This window comes from Lithohypha guttulata (genome assembly GCF_036872675.1).
Source record: "Lithohypha guttulata strain CCFEE 5908 chromosome Unknown scaffold_1, whole genome shotgun sequence".
In the NCBI taxonomy this organism is placed as follows: domain Eukaryota; kingdom Fungi; phylum Ascomycota; class Eurotiomycetes; order Chaetothyriales; family Trichomeriaceae; genus Lithohypha; species Lithohypha guttulata.
In genome coordinates this window covers 2,843,310-2,857,783 of record NW_027042750.1, presented here as the reverse complement: position 1 = coordinate 2,857,783, position 14,474 = coordinate 2,843,310, and the positions used below count along the sequence as shown (strand labels likewise).

General features: G+C 49.9%; 6 protein-coding genes across 6 annotated transcripts; 3 read left to right on the top strand and 3 right to left on the bottom strand.

The window, feature by feature from the left end:
• Window positions 1–212: 212 nt before the first annotated feature.
• On the top strand, window positions 213–2,538 carry SCT1 (Glycerol-3-phosphate/dihydroxyacetone phosphate acyltransferase; the record flags this gene model as incomplete). The annotated part of the gene is made up of 2 exons (XM_064895424.1): window positions 213–386; window positions 436–2,538. The coding sequence occupies 2 exons, from the start codon at window positions 213–215 to the stop codon at window positions 2,536–2,538; spliced, it is 2,277 nt and encodes a 758-aa protein (XP_064758111.1).
• Window positions 2,539–3,049: 511 nt separating this feature from the next.
• On the top strand, window positions 3,050–5,731 carry LTR64_001042 (uncharacterized protein; the record flags this gene model as incomplete). Its single annotated transcript, XM_064895423.1, has 1 exon — window positions 3,050–5,731. One exon carries the CDS (start codon window positions 3,050–3,052, stop codon window positions 5,729–5,731), a length of 2,682 nt encoding a protein of 893 aa, XP_064758110.1.
• A 544-nt stretch (window positions 5,732–6,275) lies between these two features.
• LTR64_001041 (uncharacterized protein) lies at window positions 6,276–7,153 on the top strand (the record flags this gene model as incomplete). The annotated part of the gene is made up of 2 exons (XM_064895422.1): window positions 6,276–6,354; window positions 6,441–7,153. 2 exons carry the CDS (start codon window positions 6,276–6,278, stop codon window positions 7,151–7,153), a joined length of 792 nt encoding a protein of 263 aa, XP_064758109.1.
• Window positions 7,154–8,907: 1,754 nt separating this feature from the next.
• Window positions 8,908–9,984, bottom strand: LTR64_001040 (uncharacterized protein; the record flags this gene model as incomplete). The annotated part of the gene is made up of 1 exon (XM_064895421.1): window positions 8,908–9,984. One exon carries the CDS (start codon window positions 9,982–9,984, stop codon window positions 8,908–8,910), a length of 1,077 nt encoding a protein of 358 aa, XP_064758108.1.
• Window positions 9,985–11,410: 1,426 nt separating this feature from the next.
• Window positions 11,411–12,859, bottom strand: LTR64_001039 (uncharacterized protein; the record flags this gene model as incomplete). The annotated part of the gene is made up of 1 exon (XM_064895420.1): window positions 11,411–12,859. The coding sequence occupies one exon, from the start codon at window positions 12,857–12,859 to the stop codon at window positions 11,411–11,413; it is 1,449 nt and encodes a 482-aa protein (XP_064758107.1).
• A 520-nt stretch (window positions 12,860–13,379) lies between these two features.
• On the bottom strand, window positions 13,380–14,189 carry LTR64_001038 (uncharacterized protein; the record flags this gene model as incomplete). Its single annotated transcript, XM_064895419.1, has 1 exon — window positions 13,380–14,189. One exon carries the CDS (start codon window positions 14,187–14,189, stop codon window positions 13,380–13,382), a length of 810 nt encoding a protein of 269 aa, XP_064758106.1.
• Between the last annotated feature and the right edge of the window lie 285 nt (window positions 14,190–14,474).

Sequence of the window (14,474 nt, the reverse complement as noted above, 5' to 3'; positions counted from 1 at the left end):
TACAGAGAATACAAATTGTTCAAATGGTCTGTTGACGATGTTACGAACTCTGTAATTGCTTCTGCCAGCTTCTCATTCGTTCTTTACCACCACTGTGAGCAAACACGCGTTGACATATTCAATACCACTGGCACACGGCAGACATCATAACATCTGACAACACAATCTGCAACAACGGCGCCGAGAGTCGTATACGAAACATTGGCGCAGATATGGCAGGCAAAACCAAGCACAATGCGCGTATGATACCATGGCTTTACGACTTTGTGCTTTGGGCAATGTCTGTACTGGTTGACTTATTCTTCAGGGAGGTTCATCCGCGAGGGGCATGGAAAGTGCCACGGCAGGGTCCCATCATTCTCGTCGCGGCTCCTCATGCGAATCAGGTACTGTTATCCCACCGACATAGCTAGTGCTTAGGCTAATCTTCGTCAGTTCGTCGATTCCCTTATCCTAATGCGAATCATGAAACAAGAGGCGAAGCGCCGGATATCATACCTGATTGCGGAGAAGTCTACCAAGAGAAAGTTTATTGGGACACTGTCTACTGGCATTGGCGCGATACCAGTCGGTCGGGCTCTAGACAAGGTCAAAACTGTACAAGGGAAGGTTTTCCTGCCAGATCAGGACTCTGATCCAACCTTGTTACGGGGAATCGACACAAATTTCCAGAAGGACTGCGAGCTTGGTGGACTGATAGTGCTGCCCAAGGTTGGAAATCAGACACCGAGTACAGAAATTGCAGAGATCATCTCGCCGACTGAACTGCGTTTGAAGAAGCCTTTTAAGACAAGGGAAGCTATCGATATGCTTACTGAAACCAATGCTTTGAACCAGGGCGACGACACAAAGACCAAGGGCACATCTTTCAAAGTAGCTCCGTTCGTTGATCAATCAAAAGTCTACGAGGAAGTTTTCGATGAGCTCTCGGCAGGGGGCTGTATCGGTATCTTCCCCGAAGGTGGTAGCCATGATCGACCTGATCTGCTGCCACTGAAAGCTGGTGTTGCAATCATGGCATTGGGCGCGTTGGCAAAGGATCCTGATTGCGATGTCAAAATCATCCCAGTTGGCATGAATTACTTTAACGCCAATAAATTCCGGTCACGAGCAGTAATCGAGTTTGGCCACCCTATTGAAGTCCACCCTGAGCAAGTTGCAAAATACAAAGCAGGCGACCGTAGAAACGCGGTTGGTTCCTTACTTGAGACTGTCTTCCAGGGTTTGCTTTCCGTTACCCAATCTAGCCCAGACTATGACACACTCATGTTGGCACAAGCTGCCAGAAGGCTCTACAATCCTCACGGGAAAAAGCTGCCACTCCCTGTGGTGGTAGAACTGAATCGTCGGCTCATTCAAGGCTACACAAAGTACAAAGATGACCCTCGAGTGATCGGGTTGAGGAAGGATGTCCTGGAATACAACCGCCGCTTAAGGACGCTTCACGTGGCAGATCATCAAGTCCAGTGGGGCAACGTAAAGGAACGTCCATGGTACTACATTCTCGGTGTCCTGCTGTACCGCCTGGGTGAGCTACTAGTACTCTTTGCCGGGACTCTGCCAGGCCTGGCTATGTTTTGGCCTGTCTTTGTCGTCACCAAGGTCATCTCTGTCAAAAAGCAGAGGGAAGCACTGGCAGCGTCCACGGTGAAGCTGCAAGGCCGAGATGTCGTCACAACCTGGAAATTGCTCGTCGCAATGGCATTCACCCCGGCTCTCTATATCTATTACATGGCCATCATCACCGCATGGCTAGCATACAACAGGAATGATGGCTACTACACATATCGAGTTCCTTGGTGGATGAGAACCAGGAGCTACGTGCCTGATTGGGTGCCCCTCAAGTTGTTTGCTGTCTGTTCTTTGGCTTTGTACGTTGCACTCACATTCGCTGCGTTGAGGATTGGAGAGATCGGCATGGACGTCCTCAAGTCACTGCCACCACTTTTTGCTGCTCTTGATCCTCGCTCCGCAGGCGCCCTAGCAAAAGTACGATTGCGGCGAGAGGCACTAGCAAAGAAAGTTACAGATCTGGTCAACGAGTTAGGACCTGAGGTATATCCTGACTTCGATGCCAACAGGATAGTAGCCGATCCTTACAAGGAGGGCGCGTATCAGTCAAAGTACAGGGAGCTGCCTGACAACGTAAAGATAGATGAGGCCACAGAACCATCAACACCCACGTCCCTAAACTTTGAGGATAAAGAACCTAGAACACCGACTGGGAAGTCCTTCGGACTGCTTCCGAAGAACGCAGATTTTGCTGATATCGGGTCGTTCGGTTTCTTCGCCTCGAGGCCGCATACGCCAAAGTCTCGGAGTCGTAGTAGCTCCGCTGGAGGGGCTCTGAATAGCAGGGACAACGGCATGAAGGCTTTTAGTAGCATCGACTCGAAAGTAAGCATGGATGAGGTTAGCAAACGCATTAGGGGAGCCATGAAAGAACGAGGTCGCAAACGGGAAAGTGAAGGTGAGACTACGGAAGGTAGTTGGGACATGGCGGATAGTGACGACGAGGAAGCAAAAAAGCAGAAGTGAGGTCGCAGCATGGCGTACGAATTCATGATCTTTCAGAGATACCCTAAGTTGAGATAGACAACAATTCGCATTCGTTCTAGTCGGAACATGGCTGAGTGCTTGGCTGTACAACAGCGCTAGAAGCTACCACACACTGCAATTGAAAGTGAATATGCTCAGGGCCCGAAGCGGTTTTTGAAGACTGCCCAAGCTTCAGTGCGAAAGGGCCAGTGTGCTGCGCCTGAGAAAGTAATTAGCCCCTCCGACCATGCCGGTGCGTGGCTTGCGGCAAGTGCGAACCACGCCTGCCCATCACAACACAATGACGATTCGCTCGGCTCCTCGTGCATCTGTGCCTTGTTCTTGCCTTTCAATGCTGCCTTGCCCTCTCGCTTAGTAGTTGCACCGTCGACAGAAAGACCCGAATGTCATTATCTACCGACAGTCGCTTCCTGTTACACCTACCATGTTACTGTTGCACTTTGAAAAAGAGTAAGAGCAGTACAACCCCAATTACGGAAACACTACGGCCATGGACGATTTGCATATGCAACAAGACTCCCGGCTTAACTCAACCTCAAGCTCTTTCAAACTCGACGAAGGATTCGCTGAAGATTCACAGCAACATGGAGACCAGATACAGAACAGTTTCGTAGCATGGTTGAACACTCAATCCGACGAAGCAAAGGCTGACATAGCCTACGAGATCCTGCGCACTCTGCGCTCAACCGACATAGCAGCGGTTGTCGAAAGGCTTAATCCCCTCCTACACATGGACCCTATCGAGAAACTACCGCCCGAGATCATCTCGCACGTCTTCTCGCACCTCGACGCTTCGACTCTGCTCACGGCTTCTCTGGCATCATCTACATGGCGGGAGAGAATACTCGATCCGAGGTTATGGCAGGATCTTTATAAGTCAGAAGGTTGGGGTATTGACGCGCAAGAGGTCAGACGCTTCGAAGAGGCATATTCAGATTCTGCACACAATGAGTTCAAGAGAGGAACGGGTGAGAGGAGAAGACCTTCTGCACAAAAAGGCCAATCACTATTCAAGCGAAGAGCTACCTCAGACTGGCTGAAGTCTACTCCGAGACGTGTCTCTACAGACGTCGCGGGCTGGAAAGAACAACATGGCATCGTCGAGGCTGACATGGATACTGCTCACGAGAAAGAGGATGAGATCATGGCCGATGTGACTGCACAGTCGCCTCAAAGGCCGAACAAGCGATCAAGTCAAGATTCGGGTGATGAGATGTATCTTGACCATAATTCCAGCCCACCGATTGACCCTCTACCTGCATCTAATTTGATCCTGCTTGACGATTCCGGATATGGCCGTATGGACTGGGCATACCTTTACAAGCAACGTCAAAAGCTGGAAAACAATTGGCTCAAAGGCCGCTTCACCAACTTTTCCCTCCCACACCCCAACTATTCGCACGAAGCTCACAGCGAGTGTGTGTATACCATACAATTTTTCGGCAAATGGTTAGTGAGTGGTAGTCGAGACAAGACACTAAGGGTCTGGGACTTGGACACGCGGCGACTACGTGGCAAGCCACTTGTGGGCCATTCTCAATCCGTCCTATGTCTACAATTCGACCCGACACCACAAGAAGACATCATTGTTTCTGGAAGCAGTGACTCTAGCATCATTATCTGGAAGTTCTCCACTGGTCAGAAAGTCCAAACAATCCAGCACGCTCATGACGAATCTGTACTCAACTTACGTTTCGACCGTCGATACTTGGTGACGTGCTCGAAGGACAAGAACATCAAAATTTGGAATCGACATGCTCTCCTGCCTACTGATCCGGATTATCCAACTGCAAGGACCGGTTCAGGTGTCTTTGTACCTACACATATCATTGACATCAGGAGGTTAGATATCAATCTGCTTGAAGCAGGCATGGCTAGTGGTGTCTACAAAAGTCTGAAGCCATACACGCATCTTATGACTCTCGATGGTCACAACGCGGCCGTTAATGCTATTCAGATTCACGGCAATACGATCGTCTCCGCCAGTGGCGATAGACTTATCCGAATTTGGGATCTCTCTACTGGTCATTGTACAAAGGCTGTCCCTGGTCATCAGAAAGGTATTGCTTGTGTACAGTACGATGGTAGAAGAATAGTCAGTGGCAGCAGTGACAATACTGTTCGCATATATGACGCCACTACGAGCACCGAGGTTGCTACCTTGCTCGGCCATACCAACCTTGTGCGGACCGTGCAAGCCGGGTTTGGTGACGGTCCCGGCATCGAAGCAGAGGAGCTCGCTGCTGCTCGAGCAGCGGAGCAAAAGTACGAAGAAGATGTCGAGTCTGGGAGACTCGTCGAAGATCGCTTGTATAGTCGCCGCTTGCGTAACGGAGATTTTGGAACATCACGACTTACCATCGGATCGCGCCTACCTCCTGGCGGAGGCGGCAGCAAATGGGCACGGATCGTGTCTGGATCCTACGACGAATCGATCATCATCTGGAAGAAAGACTCGCTTGGTCATTGGGTAGTCGGGCAAACTCTTAAGCAAGACGAGAATACACAAAGCAGTATTGATGGCAATGCAAATGCTCATACAACAGCAGCACGCACCTCACGACGAACAAGACCTCGACCTGAAGATACTGCCGAACGGCCATTACTAAATGACCCTTTTGGCCTGCGGCGACCTAATACTGCTCCTGATCATGTAGCTGTGAGCAATACTGCAAGCTTGGGAAATGGCAATGTGATGACTGCTTCACAAATCATGCAAGCTGCCATGAACACATCTCTCGCAAGTGTGCAGACTGGTGTGCGGAATATTACCAACATTAGCACTATGCTTGGTGGTAGCTCAACTCGTCCAGCTGTTCAAACTGCAGTCAATCAAATCACGACGCAAATGCAAAGCACCACTAACAGTGCCTCCAGTACTGCCACCAGAGAGGCGCATCCAAACAACACCTCGGGTGAACCGTTGGGAAGCTCGAACGCTCGCAGTCAACAAGCGACCGCTACCAGAACGCAGCCCCAAAATACTCAAACCAACACAGCACCGCAGCAACAGCAGCAAGCTCAGGGGCAGAGTGTGAGCAGGGTCTTCAAACTCCAGTTCGATGCCCGCCGAATCGTGTGTTGTAGTCAGGACAGTCGCATCATCGGCTGGGATTTTGCCAATGGTGATCCAGAGATCGAAGAATGCGCTAAATTCTTCATCGGTCCATAAGTAAAGAAGTTGTCCATGCTCACTTGGGTATTTAGGGACAAATTATGTGGTGGAGTTGTCGAAATCACAGACAGTCTTTTAGATATCGTATCACAGGAAGTGGTGATAAGCCGCATAGGATATGGATAGGGAATTGGTTTTGGCGGCACAACAGCTTGTGCTATGCAAGCCTTGGTGGGTTACCTGTCTGCAATCAAGCAACAATGGTCCGTATCGAAGCAAGAGGCGTTTGATGTAACACTTGGGCTTCTGCTTTGTGTTGGCGCAGTGAATGGGCAGCCCCAATTTGTATCTAATTGCTTAATAGCATTCATTCCACCAAAATAATAAGCAATTACCTTCGTACTCGAGACCAATGCGGAACATGAGCCCGCAATTGTCAACCGTATTCTAGGCCACGTCTACCCTATTTGTGGCTTGTCTCAGATTCATGAGAAATCCAAAAGGTGGACTTCTACACTCAGTGAGTAGGATATGCCCATGTGTGTTGAAGGTATCGAATTTACCCAAATCCTCGACCTCCCGGAAACAGGACAAGGTGAAAATGGCGTCCAAGCATAGATATGCGGTCTACCCTAGCCTCGCTGATAGGGTTGTGGTCATCTCAGGTGGTGCGATGGGCAGTAAGTAAGCTCACAGCTCGTCAACAGTCCTAATCGTGGCCTACATACACTTATGTGAGTTCTTCTCAAGCTGATTGTTGAAACAGTCGGTGCCTCTATGGTCGAGCACTTCTCACTACAAGGCTGCCGCGTCATCTTCCTCGACATCTCAGCAGACGCCGCCAACGACCTGATACAAAAGGTCGTTGGCCTCAAAGTCACTCACGCTCCGATATTCCACCAGTGCGATCTTACAGATATCGATGGAGCGCTCAAGCCAGTCGCAGCCAAGATACTAGCTGAGTATCCTCAGATCCACGGTCTGATCAACAACGCTGCAGGGAGTGCCAAAGCGCAAAGGATGCCAACTCAGGATATTACATCCGACATCTGGAACGCCAGCCTCGCTGTCAACCTCAGCCACCAGTTCTTTCTTACTCAAGCACTACTGCCCGGTCTACTGGCCGCAGGGTCCGCGTCCATCATCAACATGGGCAGCATAACCTGGGCAATCCCATCTACAGGGTCACTAGCATACGCCACGTGCAAAGCAGCAGTCGTCGGCTTAACGCGGACGTTGGCTCATGAGTTTGGATCTAGGGGTATCAGGGTCAATAGTATCATGCCTGGTTCTGTGGCTACGGAGGCGGAGGTGCGCGATGTTCATACGCCGGAGTATCTTGCGATGATTATGCAAAGGCAGGCGTTGAATAGGCTGATAGAGCCGGCGGATATTGCGAGGACAGCGTTGTGGCTTGTTGCAGATGATAGTGGTGGTGTTACGAATCAGAATGTTGTTGTTGATGGGGGGTGGACTTAGGGGGAATACCTCTGGATGATAATCACTAGGATAGAAGCCATTTTGTCTGCGTTGAGCTATGACTATCTCCTCGATGCTAACTTGCCGTTGAGACTTCTGTCTAACAACATGTGTCATTCTCGCCTCAACATTGAGTACGTCAACCATGACCAAGCACGAAATCACGCGATATCTTCCAATCACCTGAGCCAAGGACGGCTGCCGTGATGTGGCAACGCTTGCGCCACGTTCTCGAGGTTGATTGTGCGACATAAAGACGCCTTCCGTCGCGACGAGGACGAATGGCATTGGTTCTGTGCATCTACTGAAAACAGCCCAATGCGCCCTCCTCGGGACCGATGGCCAACAAGTTTGGTTTCCGCACGGAATAGAAAGTAATCTTCGCATGGATTTTAAATGCAGAACGGTTGTTGAAATATGAAAACAATCTCATGATTCCTCTTTCCCTCGTTCATTGACTGAAGTACATACGAAGTAGTCCGTCCAAGTGACCATGCAAGCTGAAAAGGCTCAAAACACGTCGAATAAACTAGCAGCTCGCGGTACCGCGTGTGCTTTTCAAGCGAACGAGCCAATTATAGCAGTGCCTTGCCCCGGATACTGCACGCTGCACGTCGCTTCTGTCCGGATCCAAACGAAACAGTCAGTACATAGTCGATACTTCGAGTTCAGCTACTCTAGCGGGATATCAGCTTCAATTTGATACGTTGGTTAGTTGGTTGGTCATCTTAGGACAGGACGGACGGCTTGGCATCAGGCGTTTAGAGCAGGCTCGGGCTATATTTGCGACAGAGTCGACCTGGTAAGGTTAAACACAAGAGCACAGGTATAGTCTAGAATGAGTGAATGGTTGCTTGGAGGCAGATGTGTAGTGAATAGAAAACTATTAAGGAAGTGCGACAAGAGCGAATCCATAGGATATTGTAATACAGAATAGCACGTAATTGATGTAGCTGCAAGGTTGCTGTAAGTAGTACACGACAATCTCTGATGTGGTCCTAGGGCATGTACAATGTTACACCTGTACCCCAGTACTGATAGACTGAGGAACAGTAACAAGCTTGTCAGAGAGTCGTGATTTTCTACAGCTTGTTCTGACTGATCTCTATGGCCTCGACGCATAGCCCTACCAGCTTTGTGAGTGTAGGCAGCTGCGCTGTGTTAAGATTGCTTTGTTTTGCTGCCGCAACCCTCCCACGCTTTGTAGCAAATGCATTGTGTATGCGGAATAAAGTCCTACTTCTGCAATGATGTCGGCGGCAGATACAACATAGTCTCGCAGTCTTGTGGATTGTGAAGTAATGCACAAAGGATCTAGCATTGCCTCCAGTATGAATGGCCACAATTGATGTTAGCAGCAACCCGTAGAAGGTTAGAACTTGATATGGTAGAATTCAAATGCTTTCTCAAGCCCGTTCTTGCTGTGTCTAGCACATGCTACCTCTGTGATGTGTTTCGTAGTCCGTGTCCCAGGATGTCGTTCCGACTCCGTCATTAGTCAAGACACCAGTATCAGCAGTGTCGCGGTTGTTGCGTACGACATACATTTGTATAGATGAGCTCTATTGGAAAAGCCTAGAATATTCTCGCGTGGCGGTGGCGACCTGCAGGCCATATGGTCACGAGAATGATTGTGCACGACAGGTTCCTCGTAATTTCTGGTCGGACTTGCCGTGTGGCAAAGGTGGTAGAGTTTGCCCAGGTATCCATACACGTCGATCACAGATGCTGCCTGCAATGCCTGCTCAGGATGCCTATGCAGCTACTTGCCTCTCGGCGATAGGATCTCTGCCAATTTCAATTCGCCCAGAAGTATCCTGACCATTTTCTGGATTGCCTTCTTCGTCTCTTGCTTGCTGCTCGAGTGTCTGTATGCCCTGACTCGCCTGCAACGCCTGGGCAATAGGCCCTGAAACATGTGTATTTCCATTGGCCTGGGAATCTGCAATAGCTTGAACAGCCTCGTAGAGCTCATGCTGTGGGAGATGAACAGGTAAAGCCCCAGGAGCATCAGCAAGAGCTGTCAGACTTCTTTCTGATGATCTCGTAGAGTATGGTGCGCCGGGTGCGGAATTTTGTACCGCCAGACGAAGATGCTGCAATTCATAGTCTTGCTGTCTGATAATTTCCTGCTGATCTGTGATCGTTTGACGAGCTAGAGCTAATTGGCGAATAGCTTCCGCTCGGTCAAGGTCTGCATCGTTGCCATTAGTGTGGCTTCTGTCTGCTGCTAGGAGTTGTGGATCAGTTCGAAGGGTCTGAGAATCGCGCCTCGACTCGGTGAGGTGCTGGATCTGGTTCTGATCAAGTTGGACTTGCTGTCCATCGAGTGGCGAGTCTGGCTCTGCAGTCTTGCGTCGTTTGCGTGGCTGATCCTGTCCGTCTTCGTTTTGAGATGAAATCGATTGAGGGGGAGGCGAATAGTGACCAGTGTAAGAATGCCTTCTTCGTAGATGCTCCTCCAAGTTCTCTCTTCGTGTGAAACCCTCGCCGGTGCTCCGGATACAGTTCGCGTGAGGACAATAAAGTGGCTTTCTAGTCGGACCGACGCCTTTCTTGTGTACTTCTCGCATGTGTCGCAAAAGACCACCAGAGTAGGTAAAGCCAGGATTTTGCTCGCAAGTTGGCTCATTGCACTTATACGGTCGCTCATGTTTGTCCATATGTTTGTTCCATTCACAAGGCCGTCTGAAAGTCTCCGTTTTGCCTTGGCAGGCTTCATGTTGGCAGATGATCTCGCCCTTCTCATTTCGAGGCGGCTCTCGTTCTGGTCGTGCCGAATAGGTCTCTATTGTGTTGCGTGGCGCCGGTACATGAGCGTGCGGTGCCATTATCAAAGGTCTCCAGCGAGAAGTACAGCTGCCGGAGATGTGGTTGAGCTATAAGAAGGTGAAGAGTATGTGAGTTTGATGATACGGTCGAGGGTTGATAGCGATATGTGAATATCCTCAGGAAGTGATAACTCAAAATCGCGCGCGCGACCAACGCGTGATATCTATTGTCGTCTTGATTCAATTCAACCTAGGCCACGAGGTACGTTGGCTTGTGGCTGGGAATGGTGAAAATCGAAGATGCCTTGGAGAGGCAAAAACGAAAGCGCGGACTTGGGGATTTATGACTTTGAGGTGTTCAGGCCAAAAGGCTTGCGTAAACACAGTTGGAAAAATTGCTGAACTAGCAGCTGAAACTTGCCACAGTAGTGCACCATCAAATTTCACGGAAAGCGAACGGCACGGAAGGGTGAAAAGAAAGGCAAGTTCAACGTGAACGACGATGACGGCCTCAGGCCACATTATATAGCAGCACTTTCCGACACGCTAAAATTTGAGCTCGTACAGTGGAGCCTGAATACCAAGGCTGCTGCGCCATTTCCCAGAATTAGTTTGTTTTGTGCTGCCTGGTAAACCAATGGCAGGCACGCAATATGGCCTCAGGCTCGCACCAGACACGCTTTTTGAATCTCTTCTGTGCACCAATCCTGATCCGAGCTAGCCACGAGATCATTATTGCATCCCTCATCTTGCACTAAATCCAGGCGATTTGCGCTCCTTCACACCACATCACTTTCATGTCACTTGATCCAAGCTGAGACCAAGGCGAAACTACAAAACGAATGGTTATTGTAAGCGCAATCAGCGCACCGTGTTGCTTGACGCTGAGCAATTCAGCCAGCCAGATCGCTGTACTCAAGCTCAAAGACGACACACCGACGTGGTGAAGCGTAAGGTTTAAATCACGCGGCTCTCCCAAATAGACGCAGAATGTACTAGTTGGATACACTAATAGAATGACCGTACACGGAGCTGCCTCATTGTCGTGTCATTGTAGGTCAGGTCTATGCTAGATGTGCAGGTCCCAGCTTAGCCACCAGAAACTCTCGCGTTTGTATCGGCGTCGCCTCGCAATCCGAGTCAGCGCGTGAAACGAGCCTGATTCATCGCTTCAGGTGACTTGAGGCCTCTTCAGGTGCCTTCGTGTTTGGTGACTCGGGCACCAATCGCATGATCGTTGGGCAGCCTTTGCACGACCGGAAGGATTCATAGTGACGCACATCCGGCCGAAGTTCTAAGCCTACTGCTGTCGAGATATTAATAACTACCTTCCTGCAGCACCGTCAGTTTCGTCCTGGCTCGCATCCTGCGTCGATTGCGCCCAAACACAATGAGCCAAGAAAGCTCATTTTTGACACTTGCTCATCACGAGACAGGCTGCAAACCGCAGGCTTTATCCTGCCTGTAGCCGCATAGCGCTCGTCTCTTAGTCTGCAGGCTTCAGTAGAGGGGCTACAGGTGTACCTGCAATATAGTCTAATTCAAAGGCAAAAGTGGTTTCTGGGAACGGGAAGTCTCCTCTAGCCCGCCATGAGAGGCAGCCATCGACAAAAAGGTGGCTACGTCTAGGTAGTCCATAGTTGGCCGTCCCTTCCATATGTTTCAATAGCCACACTGCAAGAGCATTCCCGTTGTGAGACTCGTGCACGGCCCACGTCGTGACCACTTCATCGTCGTGCGGCAACGCGTCAATACCTGCACGAAGCAGCAGCGTCAGAAGTTCAGTCGCAAGCGTTCCCTGCTCAGCGGCTAGGTGGAATAGGTCAAGAGGTAGAGAGTGTAGTGTAGGCGGAGTCAATTGAACAAACATCATGCTTCGGAAGGTCGACGCTCCAGTCTTGAAGAAGGCGCTATGAAGCTCTAACAAGGTCTTCAACGCAATGGCGTGACCAGTCCTGATAGCATTTCGCATGCCTTCGAAGACGGCTGGTACAGATATGCTCATGACGTGATCATCTTGAATAAAAGTATAGCCTTGTCGAAGCAATTGAAGCAACGACAGTCGATCAGTCGTCCAGACACTGCAGCCTAGTAGCCAGCTTGAAATGTGACGAGCCCCTAGAATTGTGACAGACCGGTCGATGCCCTTGTGGATGCCTCCCTGCTTGTCTAGTGTCGAGGACCACGTGACAATACGCGGAAGATAACCATTCTGGTGGACGTTCGAGGCGTCCCAGGTGCCTAGTTTTCCTAGAGTTGCTCGCGCCAAGTAATGCTGTTCGAGCTTCTCCAGCTCATCTAGTTTCGGCAAAGGCGCAAGCTCTCGAATAGCTTGGTTTGCAACGATTGGAGTATCTTGACCTGTTGTATCCACGCCTGGCTCGTGTGAGTCATCTTGACTATGCTCCGAGTGCCATGCTTGAACCATTGCCAATCTAGAAAGAGCGGGCAGACATGACACGATTCGTTGATATGTACACCATCGACAGGTGAAAATGCTTTTCTGCAGACTTACCTTCCCGTCACAGCTGAGCCTGCGGTATTCTGCAGGCAAGAAATGTTTACTTTCGACTGGGTTGCGTAGATCATCGTCAAAGTAGGCAAGAATGATCAGAGCATTATATATCAGATCGTCCGAGAGTACCTGTCGTAGGTGTCTTGATGCACTAGGCAAATTGACCTCGAGTGCATAGAAGAATATCTGCTGGATTAGCTCGACAGGAAGCTTTTCGAACGTCGACAGTCTGTCCGCCGCCTTCTCCATCTCGGCTTGTACTTTCGCGTGATGTTTTCGTAACTTGTTGATGATGTGGTGCTTTCTGTTGCGCTCTAGGTACGCTGAACTTCTCAAGGGTCTACCTCTCTGCCGAGAAGGCCTTTCTGGTGCGAGTGCTCTGTTGCGATTGTGCTTTACAGTGACGGCATTATCCTTCATCGTGGTAATTCGCAGGTTGTCTTTCTTACCTCTTTGAGTTCTTCGAGATGATTGTCGCAGAGGTCAAGAGCTCAGAGGTTGCACCATGCTCACGCTCTCAGCATTGAAAGCATACAGTAGGCCACGCCACTGTCACTTGTTATAGTGCTGGCGAAGCACATACATCGTGATTGGGTAATGTATAGAAAGATGCATGAAAAGAAACACTACATTATCTCGTCCAGGCATCCAGGCAGTAGGAAAGTCCCCGGAGTTGAGTGAAATGATATCAGCATCTTATTACAAGGGTAGTCCATGATATTGGTGTGAGAGATAATATTTGCGGAAGCGAATTCGTTTCTCTCAATGTAGCAACAAGCTGTATACGGGAGTTTCAATCTGATTGGCTTCAAGAGCCCAGAACATATCTTTCATACTATATATTAGATTGTTATCACACGAACAGACCAGCTGTTCATGATCATGTTACATCGTGACTCGTCGCTCATTATCATCAAAGGCCTCTCGATCACTATACAATTTAATGTCGGCTGTGTCTGTCGTAACCATCTTTCTCGCCTAATTGTGAGCTCCTGCCACTGCTTCGCTCTCGACTTCTGCTCCTACGATGATGTTCAGGCCCGTATTTCTCCTCCCACCGCCTCTGTTCGCCTGCTCTCTTGTCTTCTCTTCCTTTCCTGTGGTGTGCGTAATCTTTGCCGCCGAGCCAGCCAATTGCTGCACCACCAATTGTACCCAGACCAGGAAAGATGAGGTCGCCAATCAGGCCACCTCCAGCTGCGCCCAAGAAGGCGTCCGCGTTGGCGGACCTGGATTTGTGCTTGCTTGACTTGAGGTCACGGCTTTCGCCACTGTCACGTCGTGTTCTGTGCTCGTGCCGCCTCCTACGTTGTTCGGGATCGGACGAATATCCCCCATTGTCTATCGAGTATCGAGAGGGATTGGGATGTGCGTACGGCTGCATGTGTGGGCTGAGATACTGAGGTCTAGGTTGATCATATGCGTTGTTCGGAGGTGTACCATACCCGTTTTGTGGTCGAATTAGTTGCTGCTGATAAGGATTCTGATAAGATTGCTGGTTCCATGGTTGCGATGGCCTGGGACCAGAGAAAGAATGTCTCTGAGGAAGGTCGACGGGTGTAGGAGCGAAGTGAACACCAGGCTTGTGCTCCTGATGTTCCTGGTAAGGTGGTGGTGGTGGTGGCTGTTGCATCTGTACCTGAGGCACTTGCGGACTTGATTGAGGGTGTGACATAGGTCCACCCTGCGTATATGGAGAGGGGCTAGGATGAGCCATTGGCACGTTCGAGAAATATTCAGCTGCTGCCATTCTGGTAAATATTACGGGCCAAACTAGGTAGCAACGCAGTTGCTGAGCAGGCTCGATCTCTTATATAGTCCAACATAGGCTGCACGGCGTCCAAGTGCTTGGCTAAGTTTGGCAGGCGGAGAACGGAAATGGTCATTTGACGGAAAAGTTTTAGGACGATTCATGATGCCCAGGCAAAGTCAAAAGGTCAAAGATCTTTGCATGACGCTTTTGCTTACATCAGTCATGCGCAGAAGCAGCTTTGAACGCCTTGTGCGTGCTCCTGACTTCGCCTTACGAAAGTTC